The sequence below is a fragment of the Podarcis melisellensis genome (assembly GCF_964234715.1).
Source record: "Podarcis melisellensis genome assembly, chromosome: 3".
Taxonomy (NCBI): domain Eukaryota; kingdom Metazoa; phylum Chordata; class Lepidosauria; order Squamata; family Lacertidae; genus Podarcis; species Podarcis melisellensis.
Window position 1 is genome coordinate 66,350,129 of NC_138530.1, and position 22,403 is coordinate 66,372,531.

At 39.0% G+C, this 22,403-nt stretch overlaps 1 protein-coding gene across 1 annotated transcript in view; it reads left to right on the plus strand.

Annotated features, from left to right (window-relative positions):
* TRDN (triadin) overlaps window positions 1–19,566 on the plus strand; it is a 167,925-nt gene extending 148,359 nt beyond the window's left edge. The window contains exons 34-41 of the mRNA XM_081904766.1: window positions 1,578–1,598; window positions 4,138–4,164; window positions 4,949–4,984; window positions 5,134–5,178; window positions 7,691–7,735; window positions 9,283–9,309; window positions 14,217–14,255; window positions 15,020–19,566. Of these exons, the coding sequence (XP_081760892.1) occupies window positions 1,578–1,598; window positions 4,138–4,164; window positions 4,949–4,984; window positions 5,134–5,178; window positions 7,691–7,735; window positions 9,283–9,309; window positions 14,217–14,255; window positions 15,020–15,165 (386 nt within the window). The 3' untranslated portion in view covers window positions 15,166–19,566. The remainder of the gene's footprint in view (window positions 1–1,577; window positions 1,599–4,137; window positions 4,165–4,948; window positions 4,985–5,133; window positions 5,179–7,690; window positions 7,736–9,282; window positions 9,310–14,216; window positions 14,256–15,019) is intronic.
* Window positions 19,567–22,403: the final 2,837 nt, after the last annotated feature.

Genomic DNA, 22,403 nt, shown 5'->3' on the forward strand with positions numbered 1-22,403 from the left:
TTCTCCACGCCTAATGTATAGTCTATTTTCAGTTCCTATCCATTCCAAATAGTGCCATTTGATACACAGAAACAAACAAAGCAGGAAGGAGAGCTGACTAATCCAGCAGACTAATATGTCCTTGGCCACCTGGCATTATTCCTGTTCAACATAAATGTATGCCAAAAACAAGCAAGCAAGCAAGCAAACAGCTTCTTCTGCTTTCCCATCTCTAATCAAATCAGTAATGACCTCCATAGAGAATGTTTACCAGTTACCTAAGATTGTTTGGTGATCATTCTATATTCAAACTCTTTTTAAACTCTTTTTACCATATATCTTTAAAACGATTGATACATAATTAAACAATGAAACAAGGGAGGGGAACAAAGGAAAGAATACTAAACCCAACAGAAATTGGTTAGGAGATCAAAAGAAAAAACTCTTCTGATGAAAGTCAGACAGGAGTGAGCAAAACAAGTATTTCCAAAAGGATTGGCAGATTTTCACCAGGTAGAGATGTGTCATGTTGAATACAAAGCATTTGGCTTGATTAGTCTTTTGGAAAGACAGTGCTGATGGGTAAGTTTTCCCAGCAATTCTATACATCATCTGTTGTCAGACAAGAAGTTCTCAGAACAGCCAAAGAAACAATGTTTCAAAGCCTAGAGGATATGAGCACAAACACAGTCAAATATTTGAGGAACACCCTGGAAAGATTGTCAAATTATTTGAAAAGATCTGTATCATCCACACAGTAATTCTGAATATTCTGATATATACTTCAGACCAATTTTTGGACACCTTTACAAAGTCTCACCACATATGAAAGTACGGTCCATGAAATCAACATTCCCTCTTACACATTTGACTCATATCATTACACGTGGTATATACGATACCAAAAATGCTAATTGTATTTGACCTATGCAAAATATTAAGAGTATTGTTCTGAAACAGGACACATTCCAGTTTCGTTAGAAACAAGCTCCCACCTAAAATACATCCAGGCTGCTTCCCCTGCACACATACACAAAGGATGCTCTGGAGGGTTCAAGAGATGCTCTGGAATGTTGTATAGGTGGACTCCAATGGGACAGAAAAATCAGGTGAATTGCACGGGGATCTGAGCAACCGCAAATATTCAGTGATTGTTTTTCATCATAAATATAATGTGTGGTATCCATCTAAACAATTCCACTAGCACAATGAGTTTTAACTTCCCAACCCTCTCCTCTCCTCAAAAGCTCGCTGCTGCCACCACCACCACCCAAAAAAACAAATCTGTTCTGGAGGCTTGAGGGAGGGCCAGATGTTCTGGCAAGTGAGGAAGGACGAAGTTCTGTTGCCCAGCTAAAAGTCCTTTTGCTATTGGAACTGTTTAGTTTCATATTTTAATTATTATTTAAACAACAACAATAATAAATAATAATTAAAATATCACACTAAAATTATGCTTCTAAAGGGTACCACCACATTCTAATATGTATGTCAAGAATATACACAGTGCGGTATGTTCAAACCAAGGCCTATACCTCAGCATTAGCTCTCTCACTTCATTCCGTTCTCATATGCTTCTTTCTTCTTTTTCTTTCCAGCCAAGCCTAAAGAAACTAAAAGTATGTGCCATAGTACATTTATAACAATAGAAAACTAGCTTTGCATGCATGGTAACAGAGCTATTCTCTGTTTTTCTTCATTCAGTCCTCTGAAATAGTTGTGCTAATTATGCTACTGCTGAGACCTGCAGGTATTGGGTGGTTTACAAATATAATAATAATAATAATAATAATAATAATAATAATTGCAGAAGATTCTGATCTAGCAGAGGAACTCCACAGGTAAAATGGGGGGGGGAGGAAGCAATTTCACTGATTACCTCCCTCCCCCTGCAGCCCCCACATCTGTTCCAGATACTGGGGTTACTATTCAGAACAGTGTGGAGAGTGACACTAGGAGCTGAAAAAGGGAAGGGAACTTGGCAAAAACGCCTCTCCCTACCCTCATTTCTCTGGCAAGAACATCTTGATATTTTTTAGGACCCACCTTATTTCTGTAACATTGGGTTGCTTAAAACTGGTTTTAATATTGTGTAATACTAAAATTGTGTTTTAATATTAACATTGCGTTGTTGTAACCCACCCTGGAAGCATAGTGTAAAGGGTGGGTTAGTAGTAGTAGTAGTAGTAGTAGTAGTAGTAGTAGTAATTGCAGAACTTAACTTAGCAAATGCTACTAGCAGTAAAAAGAATGCAGAATCCAACCTCCCGAGTTTATGACACATCCTATGCATTTCTGCTCAGAAGGAAGGCTCACTGAGTTCTGCTTCTGAGCAGGCTTGCATAGGATTGTGTTGTAAATGCAATTTGCATGCAGAAGAATATTTTGCACTTTTTGCACTTATAAGGAGGTGTTTTATACATATGCCTTTTTAAAAATAAAGAGATCTCGAGTTAAAGCCCCACTTGCCCATGAAGAACACTAACCTTGGGCCACTGACCACTTCACAGCCCAACCTCCCTCACAGATTTGACGTGAGGGTAAAATGAGAAATTTCCCATCTCCTTGGAGGAAGGGTGAGATTTAAATGCAATAACACGGCCTACAGCATTAGATTAGATTTAGAACTCCTGATTCAATTCCCATCGATGAAAGTCCATGAAATATGTATAATGATTCACTGCTTTGCAGAAAGCAATATTAAGTAAAATAGGAAGAATTGGCCACACTGCAATCTAAATGTAATTAAACGGGGTTTTGGATAGATTACGTGAGAGAATATGAGCTGCTGCTGCTGTTCTTGGTAGGTATACCTTTTTATGATTTATGCAGACTGCCCAGTGGGTTAGAAACAGTGTGTATCCATTAGAGAATTACTGTGGTCAGATAGCACTTTGCTGCAAAACAAAAAACAGAAAACAGAATGACTGGTGAAAATTTTCTGGCAAAGCCTTGCTGTGCTATTCCCAATGGAGCCAGCAGATGGCAGCGATCCTTATGAATGTTTGTTTTAAAGACTTTAGCAGAATTTGGTGTCTAAAATGCATTGCCACAAAATGCAGACTTTGTTCTGCCTTATCCTAGGAAATACACAGAGAGTGTGTTCATGTAGTTTTAGTTTACTGATATGACAACCAACATTTTTTACTGGCTCAATCTAACTAAAGATTTGCTGAGCATCTCACTGGGAAGTGAAAGGGTGAAACTTCAGAAATATTTATACAACCAAATCTATCAATGCAGTGACTATTTCACATCTCTTGGTATAACAACAGACTGTTGTAGCGCAGGATTTCAAAATATATCAAGTTAATTAACTATGGATTTATAACCTCTTTGTAATCTTTGTGCTAGATCATGCAAATATATTTGCACTTAAAGGAAACCCTAAATTATCTACACATAGATAATAATAGCAATCAAGGAAATTAATTAGCACTGTATTTTTTAAAAAATAATTGCTAATTCATCCTATTTCCATTTATCTTTAATTAATTGCCTGTGGCACGAGTTGATAATTTTGCAACATCAGAAGCTTTATTCACATTAAAATAATTGTTAATGCATGCTGATTGCTTTAAAAGAAGTTCTGTTGTGACTTGATGCCTAAAATAGGAGACAATGTTTTTCTAATGAAACAGTGATTATCTCATTATCATAGAAATGCCATTATTGATGCCAAGATTATTTTGGAAGAAGTATTTGAACAAGGTAGTGCTGGGTTTTGTTTCTTTCCAGTCATCTCAAAGGTAATAGAGATGGAAGGTTCACAATGAAACCAGAATATGTACCAAAGCAGAAACAATGCCTCATTATATCATGGGAGAATAACGTCGGACTTAAGTGTTTTGCGTCTGAAAAGGATTGTGATGGCCCATTATTAAAGATTTGCATTTCCCAAATTACATAGACTTGAATCCAAACATGTGCTTGTGCATGGTAGCGACACCCCACAGGGTTGTAGTGCTTACCTTTAAAATGTGATCTTTTTATGCATGGACCCAGGAAAGTCGTGTGCCCAGTGTCAAATTAATAGCTCATGCACATGTTAACAAAAGTGTCATCGTATCCAATTATCAAGATCTTCCGCTTATTTCCTTCCTCTTTTTCTAATTTTTTATTCTTATTTCCATATACTCATGCATACCTTCCTTGAAGAACCATCAGCTGAAATCACAGTAGCAGGTAAACATCATTCCCCCTCTTAGATATTGAGCAATAAGAACAGGTTCACCATTTGACTTAACGAAGCCTAGCATTTCTAGATTTTTAGCTCATAAAAACTGCCATATCCACTGAGCTCCATGAAAACTGATTAGACTTGCCTTATCAAAGGATTTGGCTGAAACTGTCAGTTTATTTTATTCATTCACAGTTGCTGCAACTGTAACTCGAGACTTATTTGGTGCAAGTCCTATTGAAATCAGTGGGATTTGCTTCTGCATAGGATTGGGCACGCCAGGTCCTTAGGAGTTTGATCTAGGTTGGTCTGATTAGTGGCAGCCCAGCTTGAAGCTTAGCAGATGGTTTGTGCTGTAGAAGACACTCAACCAATCTGTATTAAAGTGAGCCAGATCAGGTTGGGGGGGCGGGGGGTGAACCAAGGCAGACTGCCAGATAGTTGCTGCTGTTCTCAGCAGGGAATGGCGAAAGTGCCTGCAGCACTGCACCTTTGTTAATTTCAATCTGCCTCCTTGTGTGAAGACACAGATGATTGACTCTTTTCTCAGAAGCCTGAAAAAGAGCATATGTGTATTCCAGAAGGTTTTGAGATATGGCTCAATGGAAGTCCATAGAGCGGCACAGAATGGTGCAAATATAGTAACTAGGCCACTGCTGGTCACATTCGCTCTTGCTACTGCTGATGGAGCGACACAGCAGACATGTCCTTCAGGTGCTTTTAAAACTAAAGTGTGAAAATATTCAAGGCTACTAAGGTTTAATCATTATGCCTTGGAAATCTCCCCAGCCAAGAAAAAAGAGACGCCTTTGAAGGAAAAAGAAGGTAAGGGCTCGATTTCTTTAAACGGTCGTTATATTGCAGATGTGCAAATTCCTCCATCCATCCCGAAAAAAGAATCAACAATGTGCATTGCGTATTTTGATTTTCAGCTCCTTATACTGTACTTTATTTCTCACTTCTTGTCTACACAGGGAAAAAAGTGGAGAAGGCACATTTTAAAGAAAAAAAGGTCACAGGTAATACAAAGAGCTACATATAAAACCTTGTAAGCCTTAAATCAGGGGTTTTATATTTCATGGGATTTTCTTTACAGTGACAGGAAGAACAGCAAAATTCTAGAGTATTATATTCAGCTAAAATAATAAGGGTGTGCTTAGCTTTCCTACAAAGCAATTAAATCAAACTCCTGCAGAACTCACCCAACAGAGATGGCTAACACACATGTTTCTATGCCTGTATACTCAAAAGAATTATCTGGCCTGCACATCACATTGTTATATGCCATCCGCCCTCCATCATCGGGATATATCAGGAACATTGGACACAATTATTTATTTTTCCTGCATGGAGAACAGCTCTGTGTAGAAAGAAGTGTGAAGCATGAGTATCGGTCGTATGGCAGCCCAGAAGTGATGAGCTGATTTACATTCCATGTTGAAGAAAATATCTCTCTGTACATCTTATATATATATAGTGGAAATGTGTGCTCGGCCAACCTGTGGCAGCTACACAAAAACACACACAAATTAACCTTACATATCAACCAATGCTTCGAGAAATGAATCTGTGCCATCTCCACACCCCGAATTCAGACCAACCCAGCTTTTGGCACACTTTGTTGTGATGTTCCAAAACGTAAGCTATCCTGAATGAGACACAATAGTGTGGCTCTTTATCACTAAGTGGGTAGGCCCTGTCAACAGGACTTTCTTTGACCATACATTATAGAAACTTCTTAATCATTGGGAGGAATAGGCTATAATGCTGTATAAAGAGCTTCTGTAAAAGCTCCATTTAAATTCTGCTTTCTGCTAATTACCCAAGGAGTGCAACACCTCAGAAATGCTACAAGATTCTAGGGAGGAAGCAACTTTGGAGGTGCTCCTGGGAGCTTTGTCAAATGCACTCCCCATAATTTTTTTACTAGAACAGAAAACGATGTGTGATATTTAATAGTGGATTCCTTATAAGTATTTTCAAATGACAGCTAGGGAAATATAACATTGGATGCATCCCTTAATTTATTTCTTTTTAAAAGGCGAGAAATAATGTTCTAAATTTTCAGTTCTCAGCAGCCAATTGAAACATTTTCTACTCTTAAGTAATAATCTCTAAATGATTCTCTAACCCAAGAATGATAGCTCCAAGAGACCAAGATGTGCTTTTTCTTCCCCATAATTCTGCACATTGTAACCATGATTGCATATGTCCAGATTGTAGAAGAATTGCAGATGACCTCCTTTGTTAAGTGTGGATGTTCACAAGATGGTACAATGTCAGATATTAATAGTAGCATTTATGAAACTTACAACTTCTAGAGTAGCTCAGAGACTTCACAGTTACCAAGGCTCAGGAGCTTCCCTGAGCTGTATCCCTTCATCTCCCTGAAGCTTTAAGATTTCTACTGCCATTAACTAAACAGTAGCATTACAAAGCTCCCTCTCAACAGTCCTATTTCTCTGTGTTGTCGGGGTGGGGGTGAACAAACATATTCCGATTCTGTGTAATTTGTAGGCATGTTTGGCAAAAGATTTGATCTAGTTAAAATACAGATTTTGGCATGAAGATTAACATGAAACCTGGGCTCAGCCCTAGTTTAGAGACATTGGTACAAATAATAATGATAATAATAAATTTATTTATATCCCACCCAAAGCTGGGCTCAGAGCGGCTAACATCATACAAGTAAAACAATGCATAAAAAACAAGCGATCAATAAATTAAGATACATCCCACAATTAATACAAACAAATTAAAATTAAAACCGGACAAGTGGCAATCTTCAGGTTAAAATTGAAGGCTGTTACCAACTGTTTCCACTGATATTATAAGCACCTGTGAGCGGGCTGGGAACCTCCATCATGCTTGTTCTTATACAAGGAGAAAATGAGTCAGACCAAAGGCCTGGTGGAACAGCTCCGTCTTACAGGCCCTGCGTAAAGATGTCAAATCCCGCAGTCTCTTGTGAGAGAGTGTTCCACGAGGCCGAGGCCGAGGCCGAGGCCACGGCCATAAAGGCACTGGCTCTGGTCGAGGCTAATCTGATCTCTCTGGGGCCCAAAATCTATATAGGATCATGCTGCTTAGATAGTTTCTTGTGAAGTACCTGATTAGAACCTCTTATCCTGCAGCACATTGCCAAAAGAATGTCCCTTTCCTTATTTTATTGTGTTTTGGTTTTAATTGAGCATTTTGTTTAAATGCCAAATTCCAGTGATTTCTAAGAAATTAAAATGTGTTTAACAGGGCACCAAAATGTGATATTAGCATCAGAAATATTATTGCTGCTGTTGTTTTAACCTGCACAACGTGTGTGACTTAAGGGGGTAATATGCAACTGTTGTTGTTGTTGTTGTTGTTGTTGTTGTTGTTGTTGTTATAACCCGCCCATCTGGCTGGGTTTCCCCAGGCACTCTGGGTGTCTTACAACATACGTATATAAAACATAGTAGGTTTAATGAGGAACTTTAATGCCTAAATTGACCTTGGGAATGTAAACGAACTGGATCTTTCTGTTTTGCTTAACAGTCCCAGCAGTAAAGGAAACCCACTACCATCACAATGTGACAACAGGTAATCAACAGTTTTTTGCTCTAAGTTTCCAAAGTCACCCAGTTCTCTTAATGGCTACATGTATACTGCTCAAGCTGAATATTAGTAAGGATGAACATATAAACATTACCCAACCCAGAGAAAATAGGCCTTCTTAAATCCAATTTAAATGAATGGGTTTTGTCTATTAATGGGCATAATATGCCATAATTGAATGTTACTTTTGAATTCAATGGAACTTACCAACAACTTTCTCTCAGTTTGAGCCAAGGATCATACATGATGATTTCCCATGTTTGTTTTCAGTGTTTCTTACTTTGGCAAGCTGGTCACCTGTACTGTCATGTGTGTTGGCGAGGATTACTCTATCACTCCCCTACTTTACCAGATTTTTTTGCTCAGATAAGATTCCCCATGTTACTTGACAGCACTGTACTGGTGGTCTATGTTCCTGCACATGATCCCACTGGATTATAATCTTTGCTAATCAGCCTTATTCACTTGAAATTATTGACCACATATGTCAATTGAAGTAGTTGGAGATAAACAGATTTCTTATCTCCCTGCTGGATTTTAGTGAGCAAAACAGATTAATACAGAAAGTGTGTCCTCTTTCCCCTTTTGTCCACCCTACAAAAACACATGAGAAAAAGAAGGAAATCCTCAGTGGTGCTGTTTACAATACAAATCCACCTAACTGCACATTTCTTTTCCCAAAGTATAGAGGGATAGATTATGAGTTGGTGCAATTCACACACACCCAGGATTCTCCCATAGCATTCTGTGAGGAATGAAATGTTCATGTGGTTTATAAAACATAGACTGGTTTTGAAGAGATGTAGTCACTAGTTGTTTGGCTGACCTGGGAGCTTCAACCAGAGCAGGTTGGACTCCATTATAATAAAAAATGAAGTGCATGTTTATGAATGTATACTTTGAGTTTGGATTGCAATCTGCCAACCCCATAATCACTCCCAAGTGCGGTACATGCCCAGGATCCCACCACTCACAACAATGGCTCTCTTCATTTTTCAGTGGCAGAAGCCAACTGTTTGCCCTACATAACAACCTATGTGCCATTTTACTTGCCTAATGCATGTTTAGATCATATTAAAGGTGTTTTCTTAAATTAGTATTACGAATCAGTTGCAGTCTGAGTGCAGATCGCATAAATTGGAGCTTTACATTTGCTCTTTATTCTAATAAGTAAAGTTGCACCCCAGGGAAAGATGAATGAATTAGGTAGCAAGTAGGAAGACAAGTGAAGCTGTGTCTCTTGCTGGAGCTTATTGTTTTTTCAAACACGTTTACCCTTTGCACCCACCGTGGTAGATAACAGTAGGGTTTCTTAGATGTTTGCCTGGGCAAAGCAACATTCTCCAATCACATTATCAAAGAAGTTGTTCAAGGGCATATTGTCATCATCACTGCCTGACAACTTCATATATTCATCTGAGTTAACTTCATCAAAACCTGTATTAATAAGCAAAGAGGGTGGCTGTTATGTTGTTCAATTGTCTTTCAAGTTCTCTCTGTCTCTCTGACATACAACTTTCTTTCCTTTGCAGACAAGATTTCAAAAGCTGCAAGAGCAAGTAAGTTCTGCTTAGGGTTAACAACACTGCAAACTTCTTTGATTCTCAGGTGACATATAGTACATGTCAGTATTGTACAAAACACAACTTGGGTTATCAAAAAATATTGTTATTTATTCTGTCAGGGACTAAGAAAGAATGAGTCATTTGCCCTTGAAAACTTCATAGGCCTATCGGGAAATGTAATACATTTTTAACCCTAAAATATAAATGTACTGCTCCTGATGCTGCTATTCTGTTATGGGATTTGAACAAGAAGTCAATTTTCAGAAGGGCGAAGGATTTTGTTTTGTTGCCACTTGCACATGAGAAATAATGGGACATTCTAGACACTGTGGTTTCCATGTGGACCACACCAGACAGTCAATCAGGCTTTCCAATAAGATAAAGGTACAGACCCCTGGACAATTAAGTCCAATCAGATTCGACTATGGGGTGCAGCACTCATCTCTGCTTTCAGGCCAAGGGAGCCAACATTTGTCCTCAGACAGCTTTTCTGGATCATGTGTCCAGCATAACTAAACGGTTTCTGGTGCATGGAACACTGCAGTTGCTTTGACAGAATTCCTGAATTTTGCTGCTAAGGTTGGTGGCAGTTTGCAGGTAGCTAAAACAGAAAATGTAAGCCCACAGAAACAAATGCACACCCCTACCAAATGAAAGATGCAGGTAATTGAATGTTACAGTGACTGAATTGCCTTAAAGACATGAGTCTTCATCCCCATTATCCTGCAATATATTTTGGTTTTTTTCTTATAATTTGGCATACTAAATCCCTTATGCTAGTAGGTTAGAAAACTACAAATTTCCAACCCACTTTGATACCAGTGCTTAGGTTCAGGGCAATGCAAATGTAAGACTTACAAACTGTAAGAAGAGATCTGACAGATGACAGCTTAATGATGCAATTCACAGGCCAGTGATGGCATTTCCATTCTTTTAAATGGATGGGGATTACTGTCACAGAGAGGGGTATCTGTGTGTATCTTTTTGCACTTTGCAAACCAATATTGAATATAATCCTCTACTGGCTCTAAGATTAATTAGTTAACTTTGCATGTTGAAGAAATGATTAGACCTGGTTTTGTTTTTATTATGTTCTTATCTACCCCAAACATAGGTGATCTGTTCAATACCCAACCTATGGCAGAGTAAAATGGAGGACAATAACACTCTTTAAAAACTTGGCATGTATAAATACTGCACAACCAGGAATCATATTTTCAATTCCAAATAGGGGTTGAGATTAATGTTAGATTAAGGTCCTGTGCAATTATCTGAGGATATCTCTGTGTGAAGGGTGTGACAATCTCATTTCCTTTTTGGACTCCGGCAAAATTTTATTGTAGGCCAGAATGGTAGTTATTGTTTCCTGATCATCTAAAAAAGGTACATCTTCCACGTTGTAGAAACCCTTTAAATATTGCCCACTGGCCTACTTGATTACAAATATGACAGCCCCTTTACAATTAGTGAAGCCGGGGAGGGAGGTGCCTGCCTCTTGCTGTGTGTGTGTTCCTCATGTAAAGAACAGCCTCCCCCCCAAAAAAACCCCTCCCTCCATCATAAACCCCCACAAAAGAGCCTAATGCTGTTTGCCTTTCATCAGAAGAACACAGAGAGAGTCTTATATAACCACACTCTGGTTAACCTCAGTTGTTGGCAGGGGAGGGGGGAGACTTCTGCAGCATTAGGCATCCATCCATGAACCCAAGCTAGGCAAAATACCTCCCAGCATAAAGTCATACGATACTGTGCTTCAATTACAAGCCATCAGTTTCTATTAGAGATGTGTGTGGTTTTTCGAGGGTTTCTTTTAGTGCACATTCCAGACCGAAAAGAGGATAATGGGGTTTCCTCAAAAACGGGTGGCTTTCCCCAACCCACTACCTAATTGGTTGCCTTTAGTATTTCTAGGGACTGCCATTTTTAAAAGGTGGGTGTATTGTCTTGGAACATTTTTGACCTTTCATTTTGTTATATGTAAGGTAGAACTTGCTCATCATCTCCTCCAGCATCTTGAAATATGCCAACAGTGGCCTAGAGGTTGAGAGTTTTTTTCCTGCTGTAGTGCCAGTGAACAATAAAGACTAGGGTGGCTGTAGAAGTATATGTGGATCTAAAGAAAATAAATAAATAAATGTAGCATCTAAACCAGCCTTCCCAACTGGCTCCCCTCCCGATGTTTTGGACCTCCATCTTCCTTTTAAAAAAAAGAAATCTGGTAAGAAATAAAGAATAGAATAAAATAACAAAACAAAAGGAAAAGTTGTGTGAAAAAGGGGGCTTCACAGCTGTTACCACATAAAATACATTCTCAAGGGATAATATTACACAATGAATTAGATGTTGCAACAAAAACTGACCTGATATAAAGAGAATGCAAAACAAATGTTATGATTAGCAAATAAAACCATGTTTCATTGAGACCTGCCATCCCCATAATTAACCTGTCATGGTTGCCAAATGAAGACAAAATCAATAGGTTTAGCTGCACCCCAAGATACCCTTAATTTATGAGTCAGTTTTTTTTTCAGAAATAAGGATAAAACATTAATTTATTAAACAAAATGTATAAAGAAAAGTCAAGGACTCCTTCTAGCCCTGCAATATGGTCAAAGGAGCAGCATATGTTTTAGGGACGATATATTGGTTAGCACGTAGAACTAGACTAAGGTTCAAATCCCCACTCAACTCGTGATACCAGCTTACACAGTTGCGGCTTCCCTTAAAAAATCCTGGGAGTTGTAGTTTGTTAAGAGTGCTGAGAGTGGTTAAGTCTTAGCACCTTTTGACTTCTTGCCTGTATTTTGCCCTTATTGTCACCTGTGCTTGTCATATCTTCATCATCCATGATCTGCTTCTTGACTACCAGTCCTGACTTCAGGGTTTGTTTGTTTGTTTGCTTGCTTGCCAGTGATGGAGGCAGAGTTTCTGTTCCTCTTCTTTCTCAGGGGCTCCCACCTCTTGGACAGCTCAGTTTCTTTTGGTTAAACCCCCTTGTTCCTGGTCAACTTATTTCTTCTGCAGTGGTCTCCTTCACACACCATTTGAAGAGTTCAAAGAAGGGATAATTGCTGGTGAACACACTCCCAATGCCCAGGCTGAGTACTTTGTAGCCTAGGCAGAGGCCCAGGGAGGTTTTCTGCCCTGTCATCACCATAGATTTACTGAAATTGTTTGATTTCATTAGAAAAATGACAACCCAAATAAAGGGGCAGTAATCAGGGGTGCAGGGCGGGGAGAAAAGGGAGGACATTTACCTTTGTGCAATAATAAATCCTTGTGCTAATGAAATATTTGCCTTAGCACTATGTTGAATTTTCCATCCATAATGTTGATCCTGTCTTCAATTAACGTGTCAATACAAATGAATAATTATTTTGTTTTTTCACATTGTCTCTTAAGAAAAACCTGTCTGCATCGCCATTTCTGCCAAACTACTTTGCTTTAATTAAAAATGTCTGCTGGGTGACCTGCTTCTGACACACATAACTCATTACATATTTTGCTCATGGTGGAATTGCCCAGAGATGCCTCTAATTAGCCAAAATAACAGCTTTTTATATTCAAATCAAGATTCATGGCTTGATTTTATTTTTTTACAGTCTTTAAACAACTTTGAAGAAGACCAGCATCAGTAGTTTATGGCGTTTTCATAACAGAGCAGGGATTTAATTGGTTTAGTGAAGGTACAGGGCAACTTCTTATGGTATGTTTTATGCTCAAGTACAGATGCCTCATTCTTACCTGGCTTCCTTTTGTGTGTAGGGGAAAGTGGCAATTATTCATTGGTGTGTCTTCAATAATTAGCCGAGTGAGAATGTATGCATATGGGTCTTTAGGGAGGTTCATGTGACCCTCCACAAACACTGAAATAACACAAGGGGCATTGTGGGGCTGCAAAGGCTAGCCTCACCAGAGGCTCACTCACATAAAGGTTCCCCCTTGTATGGAGAATCTTTTCTTGGGTGTATGTGCCCAAGTTCAAAATGCATCATGCAAGAAACATATGCATGGCACAAGGATTTAAGAAAAGAAGAAAGCTTTCTTGGAAAACTTGACTGGTTGTGCTGATACACAGGTCCTGGATAGCTCAGTTGGTTAGAGCATGGTGCTGATAATGCCAAGGTTGCAGGTTCAATCCCTGTATAGGCCAGCTGCATTTTCCTGCATTGCAGGGGGTTGGACTAGATGATCCTCAGGGTCCCTTCCAATTCTATAATTCTATGATAAACAGGAGCAGATGAGAAAGGACATGTATAATACATGGTAACTGAACAGGAAACACACACACATACAGCTAAGGGCTTACACTTTTAGCTGCAGGAACCAGGGTCACTGGTATACTCCATTTAGCTTTGTTGCTTCAGAAGATGATGGAAAGTCCAAATAATTATTATGCAAAAATATATATTTGCATATATATATATATATATATTTGATAAGGAAGAGTTCCTCGTAAATACATAGTTTTGGGGTTGTGCCTGTCACATACTGCCTTCCTTCTAGAGGCCTGATTTTTTCAGACTCTTATCAGCCCAATCCTGTCATCTGAATCTAGAATTGGGAACTGACTGTAAGACTCAGGAGAAGGTTAGCCACCCTGCTGCAGTGTCTGTGTAATAATAATAATAATAATAATAATAATAATAATAATAATAATCCTTTATTGTCACTACATCATCTGTGTGCAGTGTATGGTCAGCACTTTGAGCCATACCTGGAAGCAAACGAGGAATCAATACAAATGGTCAAGAACTATATTTCTATTGCAATATTTGAATTCTATCTCCCAAATAGTGCTGATTTTATATTTTCCCCTTTTCCATCATTGACCTAGAAACACAAAGATTGTTTTAAGTTTCCTTTTACTAAAGAACCTTGTATTTACTACTTTTTTATAGAGGGACACACTGATCTAAGTGCAACAAAGAAAGATAAATGTGAGTTTGTAACTGGAATGTTTTCTTACTGTATCTTATTTCTATTAATAAAATGAGAATGGTGTATGTGAGGTTCAATTTCAGTTTGATTTGAAAGATCATGTCATTTCTAGGTCATAATATTGGATTTGTTGTGTAGAGGTAAACAAAAATGGGGGAGATGAGATTGCAGGGGGGAGCGGTTAGCATTCACCTTGGTGTGATGGCACCAGGTCTAACTATGTTGAAGAAAGTCAATCCTGACAATATTATAGATTTATATGGGAGCTATCTGAGTATACTATATATCAAGTGTGGGGAACCTGTGGCCCTCCAGATGTTGTTGATCCCCAGCCTGCATGGCGAATGGTCAGGAATGATGGGAGTTAGAGTCAAACAACAGTCAGTATAGAAGTAAAGTAGGAATGTCAACCTACACTTTGGTAAACTTTGTGTTTCCTCAAATTACAGTGGTACCTCAGGTTAAGTACTTAATTTGTTCCGGAGGTCCATTCTTAACCTGAAACTGTTCTTAACCTGGAGCACCACTTTAGCTAATGGGGCCTCCTGCTGCCTCCGCGCTGCCGGAGCACGATTTCTGTTCTCATCCTGAAGCAAAGTTCTTAACCTGAAGCGCTATTTCTGGGTTAGCAGAGTCTGTAACCTGAAGCGTATGTAGCCTGAAGCGTATGTAACCCAAGGTAGCACTGTAATGCCATTTTAATGCAATAGTGACCAAAATCAAATGTTAATGACCATTCTTTTTCTTTTCTTTTCCTTACCAGCTGCTGTCCGCTACTATCAGTGTGTCTTTGTAAATGGATACAATGGGCATAAATCCCAACACCCTGTTACTCCAGCTCCAGACTACAAAGGGAAGGCCGGACAGCCGAAGACTTCTGGGCCAAAGACCAAGGCACCAAAACAATAAGAGTCACGCAACCTGCGACATTATGACAATTTTGCACTTTGTGCCCTCTACAGAGGGCCACGTGAAATCCATTGGCACCTGTGATCATAGAAATGTGATCCAATAGGTCACATGCACTTGGAAAGGTTGTCTGCTCATCTCCAGAGGAGCAGAGGCAAAAAGAGGGGAGATGTAACAGCATTTTAGAGAATCTCCAAGTACTCCTTTCCTGAAGGGAAGCATGGTGCTGAAATAGTACTTGACAAAAAGTAAAGTGTTGTGTGTGTGTGTGTGTGTGTGTGTGTGTGTGTAGGGGGATGTTCTTACAGATGTTTCCGTCTTGTGTTTTTCAAGTCTTGTTGGAACAAAAAGCATTTTCCAAGTATCAATTTACAATTGTCCCACTCAAAAATACTTAGGCATAGGAAGAAAATATTGTGACAGTATTCTCAATCTATGCTTGTGTTCATTTAAATGGATCAATGCCAAAGTTATTTGCTGAATCATAACTCGGTTTCAGGAGCTTTTTTTTTGTCCCTAAAGAATACACTGTATAGCAATCTGATGAGCTCTTTGGAGGCATGCAAAGAAAACCTGCCATATATTTGCTTCTATGTATCCGTAAAGATAAATTCAATTATTTCCCAGTTTTCTTTTAAAAAAATCAAGGATATGCCGGGCTAGCAGAGATGAACTAAATGAAGGATAAAGGGTTTAGGGATTTTTCGACATGGACTTGGTGTTTTAAATTTTTTCATATGCATTATCCCCAAACTATTCCAAATCATATTCAGTATTAGCATACAATGTATAAATGGGAAAAACCAGTTAACTATTTGGCCCTGGAGAGATACAGTGGGAAACTATGCTACTATTATTGAAGCAAATTATGTACTCAGCTATATATGTCTTATTTTGTGCTGTACTGTCCCAATTAGACAAAGTAAGATTACGCTCAGTTTTGCTGCATTTCCACAAACACTACACTCTTAATTACTTTTAGTTTGGAGAATTGAAATGAGCATCTAACTCCTAATCTATCTTCATTTTATGTTTCGAGACTGATTTCTTAGCATCAAAATGAAATGCACAATATTGGTCTAGATGAGGATGTCGGAATATCATTATTCCAATTGTCAGTCACAGTAAGTCTGTAAATAATAATGTGTCCTTGCAAACAAGTTGTTCCATATAGTCATGTTTTGTCTATGTTGTTTTACACTTGTAGTTACAATGTCAAACCTCATGAATGTTTGTAGGATACTTCTTTAGACAAATCTACTTAACACATGTAAACTTTATTGTGTATACTATGTTTCCAGAAGGAAAATAACATTACCATAGAACTGGCATTTATTTTTATAGGAAGGTACAATTCTTCAGATTAACTGTGCCTTAAAAGACTTGACCAGTTCACGACAATATTTGGACATCTCTTTTTTTCACCTCTAGGTCAAGCTAGAAGTGACTGGAATTCATAACAGTCCAATTACTGCCACTAGTGGAAGGGAGAAAGTCCACTATGTGTTGGACTGGTACCTGGTAATGCAATCCTATGGATGGCTTCTCAAAAGTAAGTCCCACTGAGTTCAGTGGGGCTTACTTCCAGGACACTGGGTATAAGATAGAAGCCTAAATCAAAAGAGACCTAAGTAATTTAACTACATGGTAAATTGTCCAGTGAGAAGAATAGCTCATCGGAAGTACAGACTTGGAGGACTGCTTCCTTTGCTATAGACTTTTCCATGGATAGGTAAAATGAGTAAGGATAACAACTTTAACCAACAAAGTTGTTTTCGAAAACAACAACTCTAGTGCCTACAAAAGGCACTTCTGATATCTCTCAATGCAACTGTATCTATAGATACAAAAGTGATTGACTTTTTTGATATCATGTCACGCTTGGTGAAATAATTCATACTTTATACCTCATAAGAAACATCAAGACTTTTAACAGTGCCTGATCAAGATGTGAAATTGCGGAGCTGGTGTCAAATTAATTTGTCACCAGACCCCCTAGATCAGGAATGAACTATGCTAAACAATGAGTGCAGAGGTTTCAGACCCCAAATGCAGGATCTGGCCTCTTGTAGATGGATGGCATCTACCTCCAACCTTATGACACACAGAAACCTTAAGGTTCTGTCATTTCTTTTTCTTAGCCTTGTCTATTGTGTAGTATAGATGAATTGGCTTTCCAAAGACCTGCCAGTGTAGCTTTCTTTAAGCCAAAGAATTAGCACAAGTTTTCCTGAGGATTTCATTTGTTGCTCATTATTGCGAGTTTCAGTTAAAACTTTTTTTAGCTTTTTAATTTGGGCTTTTTGAAGATTTCACCTTCTCAGTGTTATTTAACTGTAGAAAGTACCATAGCGCATTTGAGAACCGATTTCCTTCTTTTTTCCTTCTAATACCAGAAGGGCTTAGACCAGGAAATAAATAGCTAGCTTTAATCACAATGTCAAAGAGGTATGAATCAGACATTGGCCCTTGATCTCAGAAATATTAATTGCTTTGCTTGCAGATGAGTTGAATGTTGCTTCATAAAACCAATTAATCTGAAACCTTGATATACCATTACTTGAATTGCATGTTTTATCCAGAGAAACTTAACTTTGAAAGATGGGTATATTTGTTGCTGGGGATTTTGCAAAACAAAATGCATGTCTCCTAGTGGCTGTGGCACATTCTTATCAGTGTGAGAATTTGGGAGGGGGGCACCTAAAAGTAGCTTTGTTTATGTATAGCTCTAAACTAATTTCCTGTCCATGCTCATATTGCTATCACCAAGAATTAAATATAATGAGTCTCTTTCTACATGGGTCATGTTCAATGTGTGCATTGTTACAAATTCACTCAACATCTTTAGCCAAAATCCTTTACTCCTAAAAAAAATATGCTTTTGTGTGAGAGCAAAGACTACAAGAGATGTTGTCTAAGAATTATTCTTACCAGAATGCATCGAGACCTGGTGTTAAAAGACAAAATCTTCATCACAAAAATATAGGTCCCAGTGTTTTAAGATAAATATGTTATGGTTAAATTTTTGACAGGAGATAGGGATTAGAAGCATAAAGCTTTGTTAGACATCTTGTATAGCATTCCCTAGGTGGATTCAGGAAGGAGTAGCAGACATCACATATCAGGTCCTGCTAGCTAACAACGACTAGGATAGAAGCGGGTGGCAGATGTTTTTTCCTAACCTTTTCACTATGCCATGTGCTGGTGTACCTGAGGGATTCAAAAGATGTAGCCCTTTGGGGAGTCCATGGGGGGACTGGATCCGGCAGATCCAAAGCTGCCCCCATCCTTGAAAAACCCTGTTTTGTGGCCCATCACCTGAAGCCTGGCAGTATTTTTGCCCTACTAGCACAGAGGAAGCAAAGTGTCATTCTAACCATACTCTAGCTATTAACATCAACAGATTAGGACTGCACTCTAAGAGCTTCAAGAAAAGGAAAGAAAGGTCAGGGGAGGAACACAAAATTAAAATAGAACTATTGGTAACAGGAAAAAATTCTGTTACGTTGATAGGTAAACATTTGAATACGACCTAAGACTGGTTTTCCACAACTTCCACTGTGTATGAGGTGCCACATGGATCTCCCAGTTGCCCAAGTAGCAGCACTACATGAATCACTCTGGGAATAGCTCAAGCATAAGCAAAGAGAAATACCATGGTGGGAATTGGTAGATTTAGAGGCACTTGTGTGTAAATAAGGAGAGTATAAATATGGCTAGGAAGCTATGTGAAAAGGACACAAGATCTGAGAATTATTACACAGTGAACAGAAGCGGACATGTTTTACAAATGGGAGGGGAACAGAGTCATAAGATGAAAGCATAAAAAGTGGCTGTAAGAGGGGGAAAACAGGGACAAATCACCATTTTGAAGTTGGGAGAGGAATGCTGAGAAAATTTCAGAGAAGATGCACAGGGAAAGTGAAGGGCATGCAGACACTGAGTATAAGCTGGACGAGAAAGTGAAATGTTTGGTCTTGAGTTTTGAGAAACAATGACACACTGTCAGGGTTTGATAGTGCTGTTGTGCAGCTCCCACAATGGGTTTATGCTATGTTCCTTAGCACTTAGTGTTAAATCACTATTGGTATTGGTTTCCACCAGCCCTCTGTACGTCCTGTAGGTCATCACTCCATACCCATTCTCTCCAGAGGTTTTCCACACAGAAATTGTGTGAGCAGAACTTTCTGCTGAGGCAAAGCCACAACTAGATTCAAGGCTTTCTCCAGATCTCAGGACATCAAGCCTATCATGCCTATTTCATTCTCTTGGAAATTCTGATTAATTTCATAATAAGGGAATTTAAACAGACAATGTGGCATTATTATTTAGCCCTAGTAGGCACTCAGTGGTTGATTACAGGTGCCTGAATTAGAAACATAGTCTCCCGCACACATAAAAGAACATTTCAGCCCTGCCCACCACACCCCCAATTCATTTCACTATTGTATATCTGTGGGCTGCAAGAAATAGGCTCTTGTTGTGATGAAGGTTGCATCCAAAAGGCTCTTCAAAAGAAAAATTAACCAAGGACAGGAAATGTTTTGTTTTGTTTTGTTTGTGTGTTTGAATGCATTCTCCGTCTGGATAGTTATTTGGCACACACCTTGGCATACTACTAAAATGTTTCTGTTCCAAGTGTATGCCTCCTTAATATCTTTGTTCTTCAAAATATATTTGATATAGCAGAAATTTTGTCATCTCCTAAATGTTGTAATTAATTCTGTGATACTTTGGGGGGGGCGAGGGAGGGGGCATATCATCCTTTAGTTTGAGATGCTTGTTTGGAAACTTGAGGTTGTACTTACCCAAAGAGGCATTTAACAAACAAATGCACTGTTTGGTTTATGTCAAACTGCCCAATGTTATAAAACGTGTCAGTGATTCATATTTTAGAAGGCCTCACCTATTCTCCTAAATAAAATGCAGATTATTTCAACACCGCTTCCCATTTATTTTAGTTAAATACAGCTTCCTTATCTGATAATGATACTATTCATAATTCAAAATCTTCTCCAGATTGCCAGTGGCAGTCTGTGCTCATTAGGACTGGGGGGTGGAAAGCTAAGAGACCAGCAGTAAGTGGAGCCCAAGCCAATGAGAAGAGGAGTCAGCTAATTGTCCTCCATCTTCTCCCTGCCGAATTTTACAAGGGCCATCACTGAGACTAAGGAGGAGCAAACTGATAGCTGGTGGCACACCTGAACTAGTCAGGCTTATGGCAGACTGAGATTGGTGGGGACAGTGCTCTACTCAGCCTAATAGATGAGCCTCTACTACAGAATGATACTGCTTCACGTTCCTAAGCTTGGATATTCACATCTTGATGTAGGGTCATTTGGGGTTTGGAATTTGACCTGCTATTGTCTACTCCCTTTGACTATGCAAAGTCTGAATAAACAAATTCACATTATCTGAGATAATGCAAAATTTAAACGTGCAGAACTAGCTGAGAGCAAGAAAACAGGAGAGAAGGGAAACTGATACCTTGGGTGTGACCTGTGTGACACAAGCCTGGGGCTCACAAACCATCAACCACCCCACACGTGCAAAGCATGATGTGTAGTGTGGAGCCAATACATGTCTGCAGTTTCTATCAGCACATGCCGTCCTTATGCTCCACTGGGCTGTGTGTGTAGGGCAGGGACAGCCTACACTGCAGTGCTCCACCACAAATATGTAATTAATATCAGGGCTATGCATGAACAAACCATCACACATACACTATGCCACAAAGAACCCACCTGTAATAACTTGCCACCATAAATGAGGCATCTTTCTGACTATCGAGTCCTAGTTGCAACCACTACCATTCCCAGGAACCTCATAATTACTGACCAGAGGAACCACATGACTTACACTTGGTACCCATTTGCTAGTTTCTGGTTCAATGTTTCATTCCACTTTTATGGCCAACTGCTGTCCTTCCCTTCAGTCTTTCTGGAGGTAACTCACACCCTTTGCTTTTTCTATTTTCTTTCCCCTAGGAATGTTTCCATATTCTTGGCAATTCTGGCAACAGTGAAGGATCGGCCTTGCTACTTTTACTGCCTCTGGCACAATACTAGCTGTGGCAGGTGGGAGGTTGAACCTCAACAGTGATGCTCTCCCTGCTTGGCCATGAACATTCATTCATTCATTTCATGAGGGATACAGTCAGGCATTTTGACCTCTCTGCCACCGTGTGTCTAGTACGTTTGTCAGACACAGGAGAAGGAATATCAGTCAACATTCAGTGGGTGTCTCCACCATAGGATATGTTGAAATTAAGGACCCATGTTGATCTATAGCTGTCCACATTCGCTGAGTTTCTACATATCCTACACATCTTTTTAGTTTCTAAAGGTATAAGCAAACCGACTCACCCACCCCGATAGTCTGTCCTTTCACTTTTAATCTGTGCAGATCAGAGAGGATGCTATTTTGCTCATGAGCAAGCAGAGGAAATTAAATTAGCAAGCACATTCAATTACAGATTTCAGCCACTGCGAACTTAGCAAATAACATGTCTTACCCCTTTGCATTACTCTAGATTTTCAAAGGCTGTTAAGGAAATAATTTTCTAGGTCTAGTTTGTTCTCTGACACAGTTTAAATGAATTATGCATTAGAACATGCCTTAGGTACAAACTGTCACAAAAACTCAATACTTCACATTTGCAGGCATAGTTATACTTTCCCTAAATATTAAATACTGTTAAGCTGTGGGACAAATAGCCTTAAATTAAATCAACATTTATAAATAAATAAATGCTGATTTTGTACTTCCTGGCCTTCTGAAGTATATTTTCTCCCTGTATGAGGATTCCCCATTACCATTTACATTTTATCAGATTTAAAATTCTACTTCTGGTCATTCAAATATTCAGGCATCCAATACATATCCTTCAGTATGGAATATCTTCAGTATGCAAGGCCACTCAAGTGTCCCATCTAGAAACTGCAATGCAGTGTGTGTGCGAGAGAAAGAGAGTGAGAGAAAACAGGCTAACATGGCTGGTCTTGCAGCAGAGCAGCCAATAGATGAATTCTGTCACTCCACCCACAGCTGCCTGTACGATTAGAAAAACTTAATCACTGAAGAGGATGTGCTAGCAGAAGTAAGTGAGCTAACAGAAAGCGAAAAAGTCTAAGGTGGAATCTACACACATATAAAAAAACACTGTGAAAAGGCTTTTTAAAAAAGTTTTGAAAAATACATTGAATTTTGCACAGCTCACTATCGCCATCTAGTGCCAC